At 65.1% G+C, this 20891-nt stretch overlaps 1 protein-coding gene across 1 annotated transcript in view; it reads left to right on the top strand.

Moving 5' to 3' along the window:
- Positions 1-20891, top strand: part of NRXN2 (neurexin 2) — a 39326-nt gene that overhangs the window by 11509 nt on the left and 6926 nt on the right. Inside the window, 14 exon segments of the mRNA XM_050339223.1 lie at positions 1145-1168; positions 4064-4225; positions 4563-4823; positions 4825-4999; positions 5560-5943; positions 6406-6606; positions 8107-8133; positions 9202-9321; positions 9841-10222; positions 10849-11039; positions 11439-11612; positions 12187-12306; positions 18864-19045; positions 19417-19588. Coding sequence (XP_050195180.1) covers positions 1145-1168; positions 4064-4225; positions 4563-4823; positions 4825-4999; positions 5560-5943; positions 6406-6606; positions 8107-8133; positions 9202-9321; positions 9841-10222; positions 10849-11039; positions 11439-11612; positions 12187-12306; positions 18864-19045; positions 19417-19588 — 2575 coding nt within the window.

The following is a 20891-nucleotide window of genomic DNA, read 5'->3' as shown; positions in this document are numbered from 1 at the left end:
TGGGAGTACTGGGAGCAATGGTTGCCTTGGTCAGCTCCCCAACTGGGAGCACTGGGAGTGATGGGAGCCTTGGTCAAGAGCCCAGCTGGGAATCACCCAACTGGGAATACCAGATGGCTTGGTCAGCTCCCCAGCTGGGAGCGTTGGTTTTCTTGGTCAACCACTCAGCTGGGAGCATTGGGAGCAATGGGCATTTTGGTCAGCTGCCCAACTGGGAGCACTGGTTGTCTTGGTGAAGTACCCAACTGATAGGATTGGGTGTCTTGGCCAACCACCCAACCAGGAAATCCAGTTACCTTGATCAGCTCCCCATCCGGGAGCACTGGGTGTTCAGTAAGCTACCATACTGGGAGCACTGGGAACAGTGGGTTCCTTTATATGCTCCCCAACTGGCAGCAAAGGGTTCCTTAATCACCTTCCCAACTGGGAGCACTGGGAGCCTTGATCGACTACCCAACTGGGAGGACCAGTGCCTTGGTCAGCTCCCCAGCTGGGAGCACTGGTTGCTTTGATCGCTCCCCAACTGGGAGCACTGGTTGCGTTGGTCAAGCCCCAGTTGGGGCTTACGGACATGTGGGTCAACCACCCAACTGGGAGCACTGGGTGTCTTGGCCACCTCCCCAACTGGGAGCACTGGCTGCTTTGGTCAACCACCCAACCGGGAGCACTGGGCGTCTTTCAACCACCCAACTGGGAGCACTGGGAGCACTGGACATGTTGGTCAACCACCCAAGCTGGGAGCACCGACAGCAGGATCTCTCCCCAACTGGGAGCGCTGGTTCCTTGGACCCTCCCAAAGTGGGAGCACTGGACATGGGGGTCCCTGCCCGACCCGGGCTCCCCGTGTGGCGACAGGTGGGGGTGGGGGTGCCCCCGCCCCCCCTCTAACAACTCTCTGCTTCTCTCCCCCAAGGTGGGCGCCGCCCCTCCCCCCGTGCAACGCCCCTCACCCCCTCCTTGTGCAACGCCCCTCCCCCTGTGTGTGCGCGTGCCACTAACACGCTTCCCGCCGCGGGGCCCCCCACTAACCTCCCGCCCCTGACTAATCCTGGGGGGGCCCCCCCTTAACGAAAACAACCGACCCCCGACCCCCCCCAACGCCCCCAAACGTCACGTTTGTGTTTTGTCCTTCTCTCGCCGCCAGCACGCAGGGATCGGACACGCTATGGTAAACAAACTGCATTACCTGGTAGTTATCACTCTATTGTTACTCCTTGGCTTCGCCGTGGCCCCACCCCCACCTTTTGGGGCCAATCCGGGGGATTTTGGGCAATTTTCACCCATCCGCCATCTTGCGGCCGAGCTTCGGCTCCCTCATGCCAAAAAGAGCTGGTTTCCCCCCCAAAAAAATCCTTCCTGAGAGGGCGTGTGTTACTCGATGGGGGTGATGTGGCACCTCAACCCATCCCCCACCCCATTTTGGGGTGAATTTTAGAGGTTTTGGGCAATTTTCACCAATCCACATTTTGTGGGCGAGCTTGAGGTCCCTGATGCCAAAAATATCCATTTCCCCTCCAAAAAAAATCCTGCCTGGGGTCAGAAAGGGCTGATTTTCCCCAAGGGAGTGATGTGTGGTCCCACCTCCCCCCATTTTTGGATGAATTTTAGGGATTTGGGGCAATTTTCACCCATCCACCATCTTGTGGCTGAACCTTGGTTCCCTGATGCCAAAAATATCTGGTTTTCAAAAAAAAAAATCCTTCCTGAGAGGGTGTGGTTTAATCGATGGGGGTGATGTCCCCCACCCCCCATATGCCCTCCAAACGCCCCCATTTTGGTGTGAATTAGTGAATTGGGGGGATTTAGGGCAAGTGGATAAACCTACCACCTGCAGCAGAGCCTCAACTCCCCTATGCTAAAACTGACAGACTTCTCCCCTAACAAAGTCTATCTGGGGTCAGGAAGGACTGATTTTCTCCAAAGGGGTGATTTGGGCTCTGTTTTGGGATGAGTTTTAGGGATTTGGTGCAATTTTCCCCCAGTGCGTCATCTGGGGTGAAGCCTCGGCTCCCTGCTGCCCAAACCAGGCATTTTCACCCCAAAATCCCACCTGGGGAGGCTCCTGTTCCCCTGGAGGCTGATGTGGAGTCCCACGTCCATTTTTGGGGGTGATTTCTTGGGATTTGGGGCAATTTGATACCAACTTCCCCCCAGACACAGCCAGGCCTCAGGTCCCCGACACCAAACCCGGCAGATTTCCCCCCAGAAACCCGGTGGGTGTCTGGGGAGGCTGGTTTTCCTCGAGCCGAGGATGGAGGGTCCCAAATTCACCTCCTTTCAGGGCGAATTCTTGGGATTTGGGGCAATTTGCTTGATCTGCCACCTCGTGGCCAAGTCGCGGCCCCGCAGGGCCAAAACCAGCCGGTTTTCCCCCAGAATCCCGCTCGGGGAGGATGTCACACTCCCCCCGCGCCGCCCCCGTTTTGAGGCAATTCCTTTGGATTTTGGCCCATTTTTGCCCCTCTCTCTGCAGGGAGCCCCGCCCCTTTCTCGCTCCCCGAAACCAGCCGCTTTCACCCCAAACCCGCCCCAGGGGGTGTCAGGACCGCAGGGAGTGGGTGACATTTTTTGGGTGCCCCCTCCCCAAATCGAGGACGGAAACGGCGTTTTCAGGACAAGCTGCCGCCCCTCCCCCGCCCCCCGCGCAGGCAGCGGGGCCGCCCCCTCCTTCCCGGACCCCCAAATCCCCCCGGGGTCGGGTCGGGCCCCGCTGCCTGCGCCGAGTCCTCGCACGGCCCCGCACGCCTTTGCACGGCCTCACTAACACTGTGACCCGCCCAGCCTTCCTCCCCCGCCCTGCTCCTCATCCTCATCCTCCTTCCCCTCCCCATCCCCCCCGGGGGGCACCGGGGCCGCCCCCACCGCGGGGGGAGGAGCTGGGGGGCGTGCACAGGTGTGACCGTGTGTGTGTGTGTGTGTGTGTGTGTGTGTGTGTGTATGTACAGGTGTGTGCACGGGGGGGGGTGTGTGTGCACAGGTGTGTGCACAGGTGTGACCCTATGTGTGTGTGCGTGTGTGCACAGGTGTGACTCTGTGTGTGTGTGTGTGTGTGTGTGTGTGTACAGGTGTGACCGTGTGTGTGTCTGCACAGGTGAGTGCTCAGGTGTGACCCTATGTGTGTGTGTGTGCGTGTACACAGGTGTGACCATGTGTGTGTGTGCGTGTACAGGTGTGACTGTGTGTGTGTGTGCGTGTCCATGTGCGTGTGCTCACACGTCAGAGCTGCCTCGGGGCTGCCCCGGTCCCTCCCAGGGCCCCGCTGCCCCCCTGCACGCCCCCGTTCCTTGCACACCCTCACCCACGCGCTTGCACGCTCCTCGCACACATGTGACGCCCTTCGCACACCCTTTTCACAGCCCTTGCACACATGTGACGCCCTTTGCACACCCCCTGCACGCCCCGGCACACGTGTGACACCCTTTGCACGCCCCTCGCACGCCCCCCGCGAGCTCCCCCCACTAACGGCCGAGTTTGTGTCTGAGCTTCGTTCTGCCCCGGGACCCCCCAAAACTCGTTACTAACCCCCTTCCCCCTGTGTCACCCCCTGTGTCACCCCCACCCGCCCCACCTCGTCACCCCACCCCCATCCTCACTTGGGGGTTCCTTGAGGGGTCCCCGGGACAGCAGGAATTAGGGGCCTTGGATCCCCCCTGCACCAGGAGTGCCCACAGGACCCCCAACGAGACCCCCATTGTCACCCCCTTGAACCGTCCTTCCTCCAGGTGCCCCCCAAGACCCCCAGACCCTCATCGTCCCCATCACCCTCTATGTCTCCAGTGTCCCCCATCCCCTCATCACTCCCCCACATCACCCCCATCCTCGTCTCCCACCACTTTCCCCCAGGACCCATCACCCCCAACGTCACCTCCCTTGTCCCCCGTCCTCCACTGTCCCCCATTTCTCCCATCACCCTCCATGGTCCCCGACATCTCCATTGCTCCCCATCACCCCCTGCTCCCATCTCCCCATCACCCCTTTCCCCCAGCCCCCTTCCCACCTCCCCGTTTTGGGGTGCCCCGGCCATCCGGGGGTCCCCGCTGAGGCCGCGCCGCTCGTGCCGCAGGTGACGATCTCGGTGGACGGGATCCTGACCACCACGGGCTACACGCAGGAGGATTTCACCATGTTGGGCTCCGACGACTTTTTCTACGTGGGGGGGTCCCCCAACACCGCCGACCTGCCAGGGTCTCCCGTCAGCAACAACTTCATGGGCTGCCTCAAGGATGTGAGTCTGGGGGGACATGGGCTTGGGGACCCCCCTTCCCTCACCTGTACCCCCCCGGTGGTGTACAGGTGCATGGGGCACGGTGGGGCATTGGGGAAACCCCGAGCCCCCCCGTGACTCCCCTGCCCCCCCTCGCCGTTGATGTCCAGCTGTATAGGGTGCAGTGGGACCGGGGTGTGGGGCCTGTGGGTCACAGCGAGGTTTTGGGACTCCTGTGACCCCCCTGACTCCCTGTGTTCCCCGTGCGGGTGGTGTACAGGTGCTTGGGGTACAGTGGGATGTTGGGGACCTCCCTGGCCCCCCGACTCACCTGTCGCTCCTGTTCCCACCCCCACAGGTTGTGTACAAGAACAACGACTTCAAGCTGGAGCTGTCGCGGCTGGCGCAGGAGGGGGACGCGCGGGTGACGCTGCACGGGGCGCTGCTGTTCCACTGCGACCCCCCCCCAGCGCTGGACCCCGTCACCTTCACCACCCCCCAGGCGCACCTGGCGCTGCCCACCTGGCCCCCGGCCCGCGCCGGCTCCGTGTCCTTCGACTTCCGCACCACGGAGCCCAACGGAGTCCTGCTCTTCGGGCAGGGTCCCGCCCGCGACCCTCCGCCGCCCCTGGGGCCACTCCCACCGCCCCGACTTCCTGGCGCTGGAGCTGCTGGACGGGCACCTGTACCTGCTGCTGGGCATGGGCGCGGCGGGGCTGCGGCTCCGCGCCAGCGCCCGCAAGGTCACGGACGGAGAGTGGTGCCACGTGGACGTGCAGCGCGACGGGCGCAAGGGTGAGGGGCCGAGGGCCAAGGGGGAGTCGGGGTGGGAATGGGGGCTCAGACGAGGGGCAGGGTGGCGACGATGACAGGTGGGTGCCCAGAGAGGTGCCCAGGGAGGGTCTGCACAGGTGTGAGGGTGGTGTCCAAGGAGGGGTCACAGCTCTGAGGGGTGGGCGGGGGCACAGAGGGTTTGGGGGTGTGGGGGCTGTACAGGTGCAGGTCCCAGGTGTGCAGGGCGTTGTGCAGGTGGGAGGTGTCTCCTTTATCCCTCCCTTTGTCGTGCACCTGGTGCACCCCAATATCCCTCCACATTTCCCCCCTTTCCCCAGGCTCGGTGTCAGTGAACAGCTGCAGCACCCTGACCCCTGACTCCCTGACCCCTCCCAGTATTGACCCCACGTGCCCCCAGGCTCGTGTCAGTGAACGCCGCAGTACCCTGACTCCTGACCCCATACCCCAGTATTGACCCTACACGTGCCCCCAGGCTCGGTGTCAGTGAACAGCTGCAGCACCCCCTGTACCCCCCCTGACCCCCCCATACCCCAGTATTGACCCCTACACGTGCCCCCCAGGCTCGGTGTCGGTGAACAGCCGCAGCACCCCGTTCCTGGCCAGCGGGGACCGCGATGTGCTGGACGTGGGCGCAGAGCTGTACCTGGGGGGGCTCCCCGAGGGCCGGCCCGGCCCCCCCGCGCCCCCCGAGCTCTGGGCTGCGGGGCTGCGCCTCGGCTTCGTGGGCTGCGTGCGGGACCTGTTCGTGGACGGGCGGAGCCGTGACGTGCGGGCGCTGCTGGGGCCCGGGGGGGCCCCGGGGGTCGTCCCGCTCTGCGCGCGAGACCCCCCCCGGCTGTGCGCGAGCGGGCCCTGTCGCAACGGAGGGACCTGTCGCGAGGGCTGGAACCGCTTCGTGTGCGACTGCCGTGGCACCGGCTACCTGGGGCCTCGCTGCGAGACAGGTGAGGGGGGGACACGCGCAGGGGCTCGGGGGTCCCACGGGATGGACGGGGCACCCCCACAGTGTCTGGGACCCAGCGGGGGCTGCGGGTCCTTGGAGGGAACAGCCCTGGGGAGGGGGCACCGAGTACCTGGGACTGCACTGAGACAGGTGAGGGGGGGACAGGGGCATCAGGGGTCCCCCAAGGTGGAGGGGTCACCCTGGAGTGCCTGGGACCCCCTGAACACTTGGGTCCCCCCGACACCTGGAGATGGAGGTCGCCAGACCAAGCGGGTCCCCCCAGGTCCCCACAGAGGGGGTCCCCACATATCCAGTGCCAGAGTCCCCCCTCTCTGACCCCCCGAGGCCACAGCACTGAGCTGTAATGCAGCACAGTGGGGCTCACCGGGGTTCCCTGGACATGGGGGTCCCTGTGCCGGGGGTCCCGGTGCCAGGGGTGATGGGGGTTGCCCTGTCCCCGCAGAGGCCGCGGTGCTGAGCTACGATGGCAGCATGTACCTGAAGGTGCAGGTGCCGGGGGAGCAGACGGAAGCCGAGGACGTGTCCCTGCGCTTCATGTCCCCCCGCGCCTTCGGCCTCGTCCTGGCCACCACCTCGCGCCACTCGGCCGACACCCTGCGCCTCGAGCTGGACGGGGGGCGCATGAAGCTCACCCTCAACCTGGGTGAGCTCCCCGGGACCCCCCATATGCCCCCAGTATGGTCCGACCCCAAAACCCTCCCTGAAAACCTCCCTGAAGTCATCCCAAATGGGGCCCGAGTCGGTTCTTGTCACCCCGAAATGGCCAAAATAGTGCCTGGGACCCCAAAATAATGCCTGGGACCCCAAAATTGCTCAGCTGCTGCCTGGGATCTTGGAATGATGTTCAGGACTTGGTGTCCAAATCAGTTCTCACAACCCCAAAAATGGTCAAATTGGTTCCTGGGACCCCCAAACATCCCCAAAATGTTGCCCAGTTCAGTGCTCATGGCTCCAAAACAATCAAGTTGGGGCCTGGGACCCCAGAATGATGTTAAAAATCCCAAAATAGTCCCTGAATCTGTTTTCTTGACCCTGAAATGATCAGGATCGTGTCTGGGACCCCCAAAATGGTGACCAGGTCCCAAAAATGTTTCCCAAATGGTGCCTGAGTTGGTTCTTGTGCCCCCAAAATGTTCAAGTCGATGGCTGGGGCCCCAAAACGTCCCCCAGTGGGCACCCTGAATGGTGCCCAGGTCCCAAAAATGGTGCCCAAGCACCCCAGAATCACACCTGGGACCCCCAGCCAGGCCGAGGGGGATTTATGGGAGCCGACTCGTCACCCCTGTCCCCGTCGAGTCCCGTCGGGTCCCCTCCCCCCTCCCCGGGTTTGGGGCCTTCGTGACCCCCCCGCTGCCACTTGGGGCACAGCGCTGGGACCCCCCAAGGGGTTGAGGGTCCCCCCAGGAGATTGGGGTCCCCCCCAGGGTTGGGGATCTCCCCTTCAACCCCTTCCATTGGGGGGGACCCCCATGGGACTGCAGGTCCTCTATGGGGTGGGGACCCCCCCATGGGATTGGGGTCCTCCTGTGGGATTAGGGACCCCCCCATGGGATCAGGGACCCCCCCTGGAATTGGGGACCCCCCCATGGGGTTGGTGCCTCCCCCATGGGATTGGGAACCCCCTGGGTCCTGGCGTTTGCCCCCCCCGCCCCGCAGCGGTTGACGAGGGGGGGCCCAGCCCTGGGTGCTGGATCCCCGAGGATCTCCCAGGATCCCTGGGATCCCCCGGGCTGGGCCCTCAGGGCGGCCGTGACCCCCCAAGAGGTGCCAGAGACCCCCCAGTCCCTCCCAGACTGGCTGCTGGCCTAATCCCAGCCCAGTCCCATCCCAATTCCATCCCAGTCCTGGTCTATCCCAGTCCAATCCTGCTCTCCATCCCAATCCTAGTCCCCATTCCATCCCAGTCTCCATCTGAATTCCAGATCAGTCCTAGTCCACTCGCCATCCCAGTCCAATTCCAATTCCATTCTCAGTCCCATCCCCATCACAGTTCTCATCCCAGTCCCAGTTCAATCCACATCCCACCCCACCCCAGTCCCTCTCAGTGCCCCCCACTGGCACCTCGACCCCCGGCCGCCCCCCCGTCCCCGGGGCGCCCCTGGCGGCGGCAGCGAAGGACCTGACCCGTGTCTTCTCTTCCCAGACTGTGTCCGCGTGGGCTGTCACCCCAGTAAGTGCCACCCCCGCCCCCGGGACACCCCAGAGCCCCTGGGGAGACCCACCTGACCCCCAAACCCCCCAGGACACCCCACTGGAACAACCCCCTGAAATCCCAGGACACCCCCTGACCCCCTCAACCTTTCTGGAACACCCAAAACCCACCCCAGGGACCACCAACCCCCAAAAACCTCCCCCAACCCCCCCTTGAGTGCCTGGGTCACCCCCCCATGTGTGTGACAGGTGTGTGCGGACAAGGGGGGGGAGGTTGGGTGTTTAGGGTGTGCACACGTGTGTGTGTGTTCAGGTGTGTGCACCTGTGTGTGTGTGTTCAGGTGTGTGCACATGTGTGTGTGTGTTCAAGTATGTGCACATATGTGTGTGGGTGTTCACGTGTGTGCATATGTGTGTGCAGATGTGTTTTAGGGGTGTGCCCATGTGTGGAGGGGGTGTGCCAGATGTGTCCAGGCATGTGCCAGGTGTGTCCAGGTGTGTGCCAGGTGTGTCCAGGCGTGTGCCAGGTGTGTTCAGGTGTGTGCCAGGAGTGTCCAGGGGTGTCCAGGTGTGAGCACACGTGTGAGCACATGTGTGAGCACACGTGTGCGTGGGGTCCATGTGTGGTGTTTGTGTGTGTGCTCACCTGTGCGTGCAGGGGGTGTTTGCAGGTGTGGGTGTTGTCACCCGGCTGTGCATGTTCACCTGGTGTTCCTGGTGCCCTCAGTGTCCCCTGGTGCCACTGGGAGCCGTGGCATCACCCGGTGCTGCTCAGTGTCGAGTCACCTGGTGTCACCCGGTGTCACAATGTCACTGGTGTCAGTGTCACCCGGTGTCACTGGGTGCTGCGGAGTCACCAGCACAGCAGTGTCCCTTGGTGTCCCCAGTGTCACTGGTGTCCCGGTGTCCCAGTGTCCCAGAACAGTGACATCCCCCGATGTCCCCTGGTGTGTTGATGTCCTGGTGTCCCCCGGTGTCCCGGTGTCCCCTGGTGTCCCTGGTGTCCCGGTGTCCCGGTGTCCCCCAGTGTCTTTGGTGTCCCCGGTGTCCCGGTGTCACCCGGTGCCCGTGTCCCCGCTGCCCCCAGGCAAGGGCCCCGAGACGCTGTTTGCGGGGCAGCGGCTGGACGACAACGAGTGGCACTCGGTGCGCGTGGCCCGGCGCGGGCGCAGCCTCCAGCTCGCCGTCGACAACGTCACCGTCGAAGGTGACACTGCGGGGACAGCGCGGGCTCATGGGGGTGGTGGGACATGGGGACAGGGGGACAGGGGGTGCTCAGGCCACAGGGCCCATGGGGACATGGATGAAGGTCCGTGGGGACACGAGGAGATGAGTGCACAGATAGATCCCTGGGGGTGATATGGCCAGGCCAGCGGGGACACAGTTGCTCAAGTCCATGGGGACGCGGCGTGTGGTGCCAGGTCCGTGGGAACACGGACAAAGGTCTGTGTGGGGGCACGAGGCAATGGGTGACCAGGTCAGTGGGGACATGGCCAGTGGGGCTGTGGGTCTGTGGGGGCGTGGGTGAAGGTCTGTGGGGCTGGGTGGCAATGGGTGCACAGGGCCCTGGGGGTGAGGGTGCACAGGGACGAGGTCACCAGGTCCATGGGGATGTGGCGGATGGGGTGGAGGTCCATGGGGTGCATGAGGACACGGGGCTGTGGCACATGGGACCGCGGGTCCTTGGGTGCCCGGTGACCGCCCCCCGCGGCCCCCGCTCCCGCAGGGCAGCTGTCGGGCTCGCACACCCGCCTGGAGTTCCACAACATCGAGACGGGCATCGTGACCGAGCGGCGCTTCCTGGCCGTGGTCCCGTCCAACTTCCTGGGCCACCTGAGTGGACTGGTGTTCAACGGGCTGCCCTACCTGGACCTGTGCCGGGACGGCGACATCAGCTCCTGCGAGCTCAACGCGCGCTTCGGCCGCCGCGCCATCGTGGCCGACCCCGTGGCCTTTGGGGGCCGTGGCTCGTACGTGGCGCTGGCCACGCTCCAGGCTTTCGCCTCCTTCCACCTCTTCTTCCAGTTCAAGACCACGGCGCCCGACGGGCTCATCCTCTTCAACGGCGGCAGCGGCTCCGACTTCCTCGTTGTCGAGCTCGTCAAGGGGTGAGGGGGCACCAGAAGGCTCCGGGGGGACTCTGGGGGGGCCTCAGGGTCCTTTGGTACCACCTGGGGAACACCAGGGATCCCATAACCCTTCTGGGGATCTCAGGGACTTTCCCAGACCTTGGGGTCACCAGTGAGGGACCTTGGCGACCTCCTGAAGCCCCTCAGGACCTCAGAGACCACTCAGGACACCAGGAGGGTCCTGGAGACCTCAGGGTCCACCTGGGAACCTCAGGGACCTCCTCAGCCTCATCGAACAGTGGGACCCCTTGACCCCCTGAGCCCTCAGGGACTCCCCACCCCAAGTGCCCAACCAGCCTTAGGCCACGCCCCCTCGGGACACACCACGCCCCCACAACGACCACACCCAGGCCGAGACCACGCCCCCAGTCACATTCACGGTTTGATTTGGGGAGGGGGCTCCTCTCACCTCAGCCCCATCCCCGTTTTTTGGTCAAGCCCTGCCCCTTCCAGACCACGCCCGTCCCTGACCATGCCCCCTGGCCCAGTAGCACCCCCTATGTGATTGACCTTTTGGAGAGGGGGTGTCCCCTCGAGGGAATCCCCTGGGTCCAGGCCCCCCCCGCCCGGACCACGCCTCGTCTGAGGCCCCGCCCCCCGCACAGGTACATCCACTACGTGTTCGACCTGGGCGAGGGTCCCTCGCTCATGAAGGGCAACTCGGAGCAGCCGCTGCACGACGGGCGCTGGCACGAGGTGGCCGTGGCTCGGGAGGGGGGGGCCCTGCACGGGCTGCGCGTGGACGGGCGGCCCGTGACCCAGCACGGGCAGGGGGCCCGCGGCCTCCAGCTCAAGGGTGAGCGCCGGGGGGCACCCGGGGAGGCATCGTGGGGGGCACCTGGAGGGGGGCGTAAGTGCGGGGGTACCCACGGCGTGGGGGGATGGACGGGGGAGCACCGATGGGGGAGCTTCTAAAGGGATCACCTGGGGTGGAGGGGGTCACCGCAGTGGGGTCACCCTCGGCAGGGGCACGGGGGAGGGTGTAAACCCCTGAGCCCCCATGGGTGCGCCCTCGAGGGCAGATGTACCCTGAGGGGCCGGTGGGGTGCAGGGGAGGGGTCTCCCTGCAGTCTCCCCCGTGGGTTACCCCCCCGCCGGAGGAACTTTACATCGCGGGGGGGTCAGCCCGGGGCTCTCGGGGGGTGCAGGGGGGATCCGTGTCTCCCCCGAGTGACCACCCCCCGTGTCTCCCCAGGTGAGCTGTACGTCGGGGGGGTCAGCCCGGGGCTCCTGGGGCGTCTCCCGCGGCTCGTGGCCTCCCGGGGGGGCTTCCGGGGCTGTTTGGCCTCGCTGGACCTCAATGGGCGACTGCCCGACCTGCTCGGGGACGCCCTGCGGCGCGTGGGGGACGTTCGGAGGGGCTGCGACGGTGAGGACTGGGGGGATGGGGAGGCAGGGTTGGGATCAGGGAAATGGGGGGCACAGGGAAATGGGGGACACAGGAAAATGGGAGGCACAGGGATATGGGAGGCACAGGGATATGGGGGGCACAGGGAAATGGGAGGCACAGGGATATGGGGGCACAGGGGTGCAAGGGCAGGGGGTGTCTGTGGCTGGGGATGGTGTCGAGGTGCAGGGGGTGCACAAGAGTGGCTTTGGGAGTTGGGGGCGCACAAGGATAAGGGATGCACAAGGGTTGGGGGTGCATGGGGGCACAGGCGTGCAGGGGGTTGCAAAAAGTGGATGGGAGTGGATGGGGGGCACAGGGGGCAGGAAGAGGTTTGGGGACGCAGGGTGGGGTTTTGGGGGTGCCCGGAGACCGGTGGGGATGCACAAGAGCACACGAAGGTGCCCAGGTCACAGGGGGCAATGAGGGGGCCCAAAGGCAGGAGGGTGGCGGGGGGTGCACACGGAGGGCACACGGGGGGTCACGAGGAGGGCTCTGCTCTCTCCATCGGGGCTGGGCTGGGGGCAGGGGTCCCCACAAGCCCCGGTGCCCCCAGGCCCCAGCACGACGTGCGCCGAGGACTCGTGTGCCCACGGGGGCGTTTGCCTGCAGCAGTGGGACGGGTTCACCTGCGACTGCAGCATGACGGCCTTCGGGGCGGCTGTGCCGAGCGTGAGTGGGGGCTGGGGGCGTGGGGCGGTTGGGAGGGGGTCTCTGGGGGCTCCAGCTGTGCTGGGTGCGACTGGGGGGCCAAGGGATATGGAGGGGGCATGGGGGGGTCTTCGGGGGGCCCGGCTGTGCCGAGTGTGAGTGGGGGGCACTGAGGGATGCAGGGAGATCGGGGGGAGTGTGGGGGTCCCTCACACCAGGAGGAACCCGTGCCCCTCTCACGAGGACCCCGCGATCCCCAGGACTGTGCACAGGGGGCAGGTGGCCCCGTGTGGTCTCAGGTGGCCTCGTGTGTCACACGTGTGTCCCTTGCACGGGGGCCTGTGCCCCAGGGCACTTGCACGAGGGCTGTGTGGCCTCACGTGTCACACAGGACACGCGTGTCCCTCACACGAGGGCCGTGTGCTTTCATGTGTCACACAGGACACGCATGTCCCTCACATGAGGGCATCCACCCTCCTCAGCGTGTGGCTTCACGTGTCACACAGGACATGCATGTCCCTCACACGAGGGCCACGTGGCCTCATGTGTCACACAGGACACGCGTGTCCCTCACAGGAGGGCTGTGTGGTCTCGCGTGTCCCACGGGACACGTGTGGGGTGTGTGTCCCTCCTGTGGGTGTCCATGGCCCTTGTCCCTTGCAGGAGCACTCTGTGCCCCCGGGGCTGTTGCACAGGGGGTGTGAGGTGTCACGCGTGTGTCCCACAGGACACGCGTGTCCCCCACGTGGGGGTGTTCGTGGCTCCATGTGCCTCACGCGGGACACGCGTGTCCCTCGCACGGGGTCCCTGTCCCCCTGTGCCCCCTTTCCCCCCATGTCCCCCTGCCCTCCAGGCTCAGGAGGGTCCCTGGTGTTTGCACACACGTGTGGGGCACGAGGGATGTGTGGGGGCTGCAGCCCCCCAGCCCTGGGGGGGCACCAGTGGGGCAGGACGTGGGTCACGATGACGCCGTGGGGCAGGACAAGGGGGGGTGACCTCGGAATGGGGGCTGGGGCTGCTGTGGGTCGCTGGGGGGATGCTGGGGGGTCTCCATGGGCTCTGTAGGTCATGGGGGGGCTCTGTGGGGGTGCTCTGGGGCTCCACTGACCCCCGTGGGTCCTCATGGGGTTCTGTGGGGCTCTGTGGGTCACAAGGTGGGCTCTGTGGGGCTGCCCCGCCCCCCGTGTGTCCCCAGGGGTGCCCGTGGGGGTGTCCGGGGGTCTCTGTGGGGCTGCTCTGGGGCTCCACCGACCCCTGTGGGTCCCTGTCGGTCTCTTGTGGGGCCACCTGGGGTCTCGTGGGGCTCACTGGGTCACGGGGGATATCTCTGAGGGTCCCTGTGGGGCTCCCCCGACCCCCGTGGGGGTGTCCGTGGGTCCCCGTGGGTTCCGAGGGGGTCTCTCTGGGGCTCCGTGGGGCTGCCGTGGCTCCCTGTGGGGGCTCCGTCGGGCTCCCCCGCCCCCCGCCGGGGGGTCTGTGGGTTCCCCCTCGTGGGTCGCGCGTGGCCACTCCCCCGGCCCCTCCCCCGCCCTCCCCCGCCCCCGCCCCTCCCGCTGCAGCAGCCGCCGCCGCCGCCGCCCCACGGCCGCCCGCGCCCACCGACCCACGGCCCCACCGACCCACGGCCCCACCGACCCACGCCCCACTGACCCACGGCCCACCGACCCACCGGCCCCACCGACCCACTGGCCCCACCGCGCCGCTGGAGCCGCCCAGGCCAGAGCCCCCCGGCACAGCCCCCGCTTCATCCCCATCCTCATTCCCATCCCCATCCTCATCCTCCCGCAGCCTCCGCCCCACACCGTCCATCTCCCCCTCCTCCGTCCCCCGCCCCACATCGTCCATTCCTGCCCCACATCCCCTCGGCTGTGCCCCCCAGCCCTCCCATCCTCCATCTCCTCCCTCCTCCATCCCCACATCCCGCATCCTCTAAACCCCTCCGAGCCCCCTCAGCGCCCCCATCTCTCCCCTCCTCCTCCCCTGCATCCTCGACCCCGCATCGCCCCCGGCCCCACATTCCCCCCGCCCCACATCCCACATCCTCCATCCCCGGTCCCGCATCCTCGGCCCGCCCTGGCCCCACATCGCCCCTGCTCCCGCCCCACATCCTGCATCCTCCATCCCCCCGGCCCCCCATCCTCCGCCCCCAGGCCCCACATCCCACGTCCATCTCCCCCGGCCCCAGCCCCACATCCCCCCGGACCATGCTCGACCCCTCTGAGCGCCCCCTGCGCCCCCTGCCCTGGCCCCCGCGCCAGGGTCCCCCGCGCCCCCGCATGCACTGAGCCCCGGGGATCCAGACCCCTGCGGGGGCTCTCGGCGCCCCCCGGCCCCGCTGCCCAGGGGGGGTCGGGACCCCCCGGGCCCTTTGGGGGCACCGCCGCTTTTCTAGGGGGTGCGCCCCCAGCCCCCATTTCGGGGGGGTCCCCCGGCCCCAATCTAGGGGGAGGTTTGGATGATCCTTCCTCCCCCCCCGCCCCATTTGAGAGGATTCAGGGCTTCCCCAGGCCCCATTTTAGGGGAATTCAGCCCCCCCAAACCCTCCTGGGGTGATTGGCCCCCCCTGGCCTTATTTTACGGGGATTTGCCCCCTGCACCTATTTAAGGGGGGACTGGGGCCTCCCTGGCCCTATTTGAGAGATATTTGTTCCCCCCCGACCCCATTTGAGGGGGGCTTGGGGTAACTCAGGGCCTCCCCCAGCCCCATTTTCGGGGTGACCTGGGACCCTTCCCCAGCCTCGTGGGTGGATTTTGGGGTCCTTGAGACTCACGGGGGGATTCAGGGACCACCCGGCCCTTGTGGGGTGACCCAGGGCCCAGGCTCGGGGGGATTTGGGGCTTCTCCCACTCGAGGTCTGGGGCTGCTTCCCCCAGCCCCATTTTTGGGCTGATTTGAGGTCTCCTCATCCCAATTTTGGGCTTGAGAACCACCCCCCTAGCTGCATTTTGGGCATCCACCCTCCTCAGCCCCATTTTGGGGTTCAGCATCCCCCCAGACCCTCTTTTAGGCCACAACCCCCTTCAAACCCCAGTTTTAGGGTTCAATAACCACCCCAGGGCCTCATTTTGGGGCAAAACACCCTCCCTCTACCACCCCTTCCCATTTTGGGGCTCAATCCTTCCTAAACCCCCCTTTTGGGGGTCTCACCCCCTCCCCCCCCACCTCCACTCCCATTTGGGGGCTCCCCCTCTCCCTTCACCCCCATTTTGGGGTCTAAACCTCCTCCATCCCCCCTTTTGGGGACAACCCCCTCCCTTCACCACCAGCCCCCATTTTTGGGGCCACCCCCTCCTTCCCTCCCTTGACCCCCCCCCTTATCCCCCTACCCACCTGAGGGCTCCCCTTCTGCCTTCACCCCTTCATTTGGGGACCCCATACCTGCCCCCTCTATTTTGGGGCTCAGTCCTTCCTAGACTCCATTTTGGGGGTCTGATCCCCTCCCTCCACCCCCTCCTTATTGTGGGGATTCCCACCTCCTCTCCTCCATTTGGGGTTCCCCTCCCTTTAACTCCCTCCCCTATTTTGGGGTCTCCTCCCACCTCCACCCACTCACTCGGGGCTCCCTCCCTCCCCCTCCATCCTTTTGGAGGCTCCTCCCCCTATTTGGGGGCTCCCCTTCAGCACCTCCATTGATTTGGGGTTCCCCTCTCCCACTTCACCCCCTCCTCCCCATTTGGGGCTTCCTTCTCCTTTCACCCCCAAATTTGGGGGCTTCCTCTCCACCTCCTCATTTAGGGTTTTCCTCCTCCCACCCCTTTGGGGGCTTCTCCTTCTCCTCTCACCCCTTCCCCCAAATTTGGGGGCTCCTTCTCCTTTCAACCCCCCAAATTTGGGGCTCCTCCATCTATCCCCCTCCTCCATCTCCATCTGGGGCTCCCCCATTTTTGGGGTCCCCTGTGCTGGGGTCCCCTCGGCACTGCCGGATGGGGGCTGCTGAGGGGCCGATGGGGGCCGGGGCCCCGGCGCTGGGGTGCTGGCGCTGGGGGCGCTGGGGGTGCTAGGGGTCCTGGGGGTGCTGGTGCCCCCCGCCCGCCCCGCCCGCGTCTCCTCCAGCCTCTCGACCACCCACCACGTGCACCATTTCCACGGGCGCCACGGCACGGCCCCGATCGCCATCAACCGCGCGCCCTTCCTCACCCGGGGGCACCACGGTGAGCCTTCATCCCCTCCTCATCATCACCTTCATCACCCTCCTCATCATCACCATCACCTTCATCACCCTCCTCCTCATCACCTTCATCACCCTCCTCATCATCACCTTCATCCCCTCCTCATCATCACCTTCATCACCCTCCTCATCATCAACTTCATCACCCTCCTCATCATCACCTTCATCACCCTCCTCATCCTCCCCATCACCATCAACCGCGCGCCCTTCCTCACCCGGGGGCACCACGGTGAGCCTTCATCCCCTCCTCATCATCGCCATCATCACCCTCCTCATCATCAACATCATCACCCTCCTCATCATCACCTTCATCACCCTCCTCCTCATCACCTTCATCACCCTCCTCATCATCACCTTCATCACCCTCCTCATCATCACCTTCATCACCCTCCTCATCCTCCCCATCACCATCAACCGCATGCTCTTCCTCACCTGGGGCACCATGGTGAGCCTTCATCACCCTCATCCTCCTCCTCATCTCCCTCATCATCGTCATGACCCTCCTCATCCTCTCCATTGCCATTCCCCACTACAGTGAGCCTTCATCATCACCACCTCCTTCATCACCATCTTTCACATCCTCCTCCTCCTCATCCTCCCCATCGCCATCACCCTCACACCCTTCCTCATTCAGGCACCATGATGAGCCTTCATCTTCATTGTCATCCTCCCCATCATCATTGACCTGGGGCCCTTCCTTGCCCATGGCCCACCGGGCCTTCCTCACCCTCCTCATCAACCCTCCTCTTCCTCATCCTCCTCATCCTCATGAGCCCCATCATCCTGCTCACAGGGACCCTAAATACCTCCTCAACCTTTTTCCTCCTCCTCCTCCTTTTCCTCTTCCTGGAGATGCCCAGATGGGCTTTTCTCACCTTCTTCCTCCTCCTCCTCCTCCTCACTGCCTTGGGAATCCAGGCCAGCCTTTCTGCTCCTCCTCCGCCTCCTCCTCCTCCTCCTCTTCACAGGGACCCCAAAACCCTCTTCCTCATCCTCCTCCTCCTCCTCAGCCTCAACCTCCTCTTCAACATGACAGAGGCACAGCTGGCCTTCCTCCTCCTCCTCCTCCTCTTCCTGCTCCTCAGCCTTGCTGCCTCAGGGATATGACCAGACTTCTTCCTCCTCAGCCTCCCCCTCCTCCTCAGCCTCAGGGACACTTCCTCCTCCTCTTCATCTGGCCTTTTGACACAGCTGGCCTTCCTCCTCCTCTTCATCTTCCTCCTCCTCTTCATCTTCCTCCCCTGTGGTCCCCAAGACTGGCCTTCTTCCTCCTCCTCCTCCTCTTCCTCCTCCTTCTCCTTCTCCTCCTCCTCCTCCTTCTCCCCCTCCTCTCCCGGCACCAGGCAGGGTTTGGGGGTCCAGGCAGGGTTTGGGGAGGGGGCTGTCTGACTGTGGGGCCGTCTGTGCCCCCCCCACGTGTGTTCGTGCCGTGTCTGTGTGTGTGTTCCCTTGCACACGTGTGTGCTCGGCTGGGGGGGTGCAGAGCTGCTGGAGGGGTGCACGACTGTGTGTGTCTGCACACGTGTGTGTCTGTGTGTCAATGTGCACATGTGCATGTCAGTGTGCACACGTGTGTCTGTGCACATATGTGTGTGTGTCAGTGTGCACATGTGTGTGTGTCTGTGCACATGTCTGTGTGTCTGTGCACGTGTCAGTGTGCACACGTGTGTGTCAGTGTGCACACGTGCCTGAGCACACATGTGTGTGTTTACGTGTCTGTGCACATGTGTCAGTGTGCACACGTGTGTCAGTGCACACGTGTGTCTGTGCACATGTGTCAGTGTGCACACGTGTGTGTGTCTGTGCACATGCGTCTTTGTGCACATGTGCCTGAGCACACATGTGTGTGTTTACGTGTCTGTGCACATGTCAGTGTGCACACATGTGTGTCTGTGTGCACACGTGCCTGAGCACACATGTGTGTGTTTATGTGTCTGTGCACACGTTTGTGTGTCTGTACACACGTGTTTGCCCCTCACCCCAAATCCAGGGGTCTCCCATGAATGGCGAGTCCCCCCCAATTCCAGGGTCTCCCTTCCAACTCTGGGCTCCTCCCTGTGTCTGTGGGTCTCCCCCAGGTTCCAGGGTCCCCCACAAATGCCAGGGTCTCCCCAAATGCCTGGGGTACCCCTGGATCCCAGGTTGTCCCCTCAAGTTCCAGAGTCCCCCTCCCGGATACCAGGACCCCCCAGACTCACAGCTCCCCCTGTGCTGAGGGTCCCCTCAAATGCTGGGGGTCCCTCCTGAACTTCTGGGTCCCCCCAAACACCGGGTCCCCCCAAATCCAGGGCTCCCCCTGGACTCCTGAGGCCCCCCCAGACCTCGGGCTCCCCCTGTGCTGAGGGTCCCCCCCAAAACTCCCCCCACGCCCCGCTTTCCCCGCTAACCCCCCCGTTTCTCTCTCCCCTCCCAGCGGGCACCACGTACATCTTCGGCAAAGGGGGGGCCCTGATCACCTACACGTGGCCCCCCAATGACCGGCCGAGCACGCGCGCGGACCGGCTGGCGCTGGGGTTCAGCACCCGGCAGCGCGACGCGGTGCTGCTGCGGGTGGAGAGCGCGGCCGGCCTGGGCGACTTCCTGCAGCTCCACATCGTAAGGGGGGGCTGCATCTGGGGGCGCAGAGGGGCTGGGGAGCCCTGGGAGTCCGGGGGACACTGGGGGTGCAGGGGAGCTCTGGGGTGCTGCTGCGGGGGCAGAGCGCGGCCAGGCTGGGCGGATCCTGCAGTTCCACAGCGTAACGGGGAGCTGTGTTTGGGGGTCCGGGGGGAGGGCTGGGGGCTCTGGGGGTTCCTGGTACAGGCCAAGCTGGGTGATTTCCTGCACCTCCATATTATAAGGGGGGGGAGGCGAATTTAGGGGTACGGGGAGGGGCTGGAGGGTCCTCGTGGGGGGTGCCTGTGAGTCAGTCCATGGGGGAGCCCGTTGGGGGTCCGTGGGACAGGGACCCACAGGTGCCCCTGCAGGTCCAGGGGGCCGTGGGGGTCCTGTTCAACGTGGGCACGGAGGACATCGCGCTGGAGGAGCGGGGGGCGGCCGTCAGCGACGGGCGGTTCCACGTCGTTCGCTTCACGCGCAGCGGCGGCAATGCCACCCTCCAGGTGGACGGCGGCCCCCTGCACGAGCGCTACCCCCCAGGTACCCCCCGCCGCACCCCGGGCACCCCAGGGCCCCTGCACACCCCCAGGTACCCCCAGGGCTCCTAGAGACCCCCCCAGGTATCACTCAGGTACTCCCCCAGTACCTCCCACCGCGCCCCAGGCGCTCCTGGAGACCCCCCAGGTACCACCCAGGTACCACCTGGGGCACCTCTGGACACCAGCTGAGGCACCTCCAGGGCACCTCTGGACACCGTGGGGCACCTGTAGGCACCCCAACAACAGATACAGGGACCCCCACGAGACCCCCAGAACAGGGACAGACACCCCAGGGCACCCCTCCTTGCACCTACAGACGCCCTGGGGCACCCACAGGACCACCCGAAAGCAGGGATGGGCACCCCAGGGGCTTCTACAGACACCTCAGGGACACCCAGGGACACCCCAGGACACCCCAGGACATGCCTATGGCACCCACAGACACCCCAGGGACACCCTGGGGCACCCCTATGGCTCCTATAGGCACCCCATAGTGCTCAGAGATACCCCATAGCACCCATAGCCCCCCATAGCACCTGTAGCCCCCCACGATGGGCCCCCACCCCTAACGAGGGCACTAATGAGGCACAGCTAACGAGGGGCCCTGTGTTCCCACCCCTGACCCCCCTCCCCCTAATGCCCCCCTAAAGGCCACATAAACCCCCCCTATACCCCCAGCGACACCAGGACCCCCCCTCCGGTGACAGTGGGGCCACCCCCCCCTCGCCAGGGTGGGGACATCAGTGGGGACATCACGGCTGGGACGGTGACACTGGGAGTGACACTGAGGGTGGCACCACAGGCCCACTATGGTGGCACTGATGGCACCGTGGTTGTGCCACGGCCACACCGTGGGGACACTGATGGTCCCACCACGGCCACACCGTGGGGACACTGACGGTGTCAGTGGCACTGTGGCCACACCGTGATGGTGCCGGTGGTGCCACCAGCAAATGGCAGAATCGTGGTGACAGTGACAGTGACAGTCCCACCACGGTGCTGCTGATGGTGGCACTGATGGTGACACGATGGCCTCATCATGGCAATGTCAGCCCTGCCCCCAGTGACGAAGCCTCAGTCACATCGATGGTGGCACCGCGGTCCCATCACGGCGCCACCGATGGTGACACCAACGGCAAGACCACGGTCCCACCATGGTGACACCGACTGTGACACCAATGGTGGCACCAACGATGAGGCCGCTGCCCCACCACGGTGACCCCGGCGGTGACCCCGGCAGTGACCCTGGCAGTGACCCCGGCAGTGACCCCGGCAGTGACCCCACAGTCACGCTGCAGTGACGC

This window comes from Myiozetetes cayanensis, unplaced genomic scaffold, assembly GCF_022539395.1.
Source record: "Myiozetetes cayanensis isolate MyiCay16 unplaced genomic scaffold, myiCay2020 scf89, whole genome shotgun sequence".
NCBI classification, from domain to species: Eukaryota; Metazoa; Chordata; class Aves; order Passeriformes; family Tyrannidae; genus Myiozetetes; species Myiozetetes cayanensis.
This window is presented reverse-complemented; position numbering and strand designations above follow the sequence as displayed.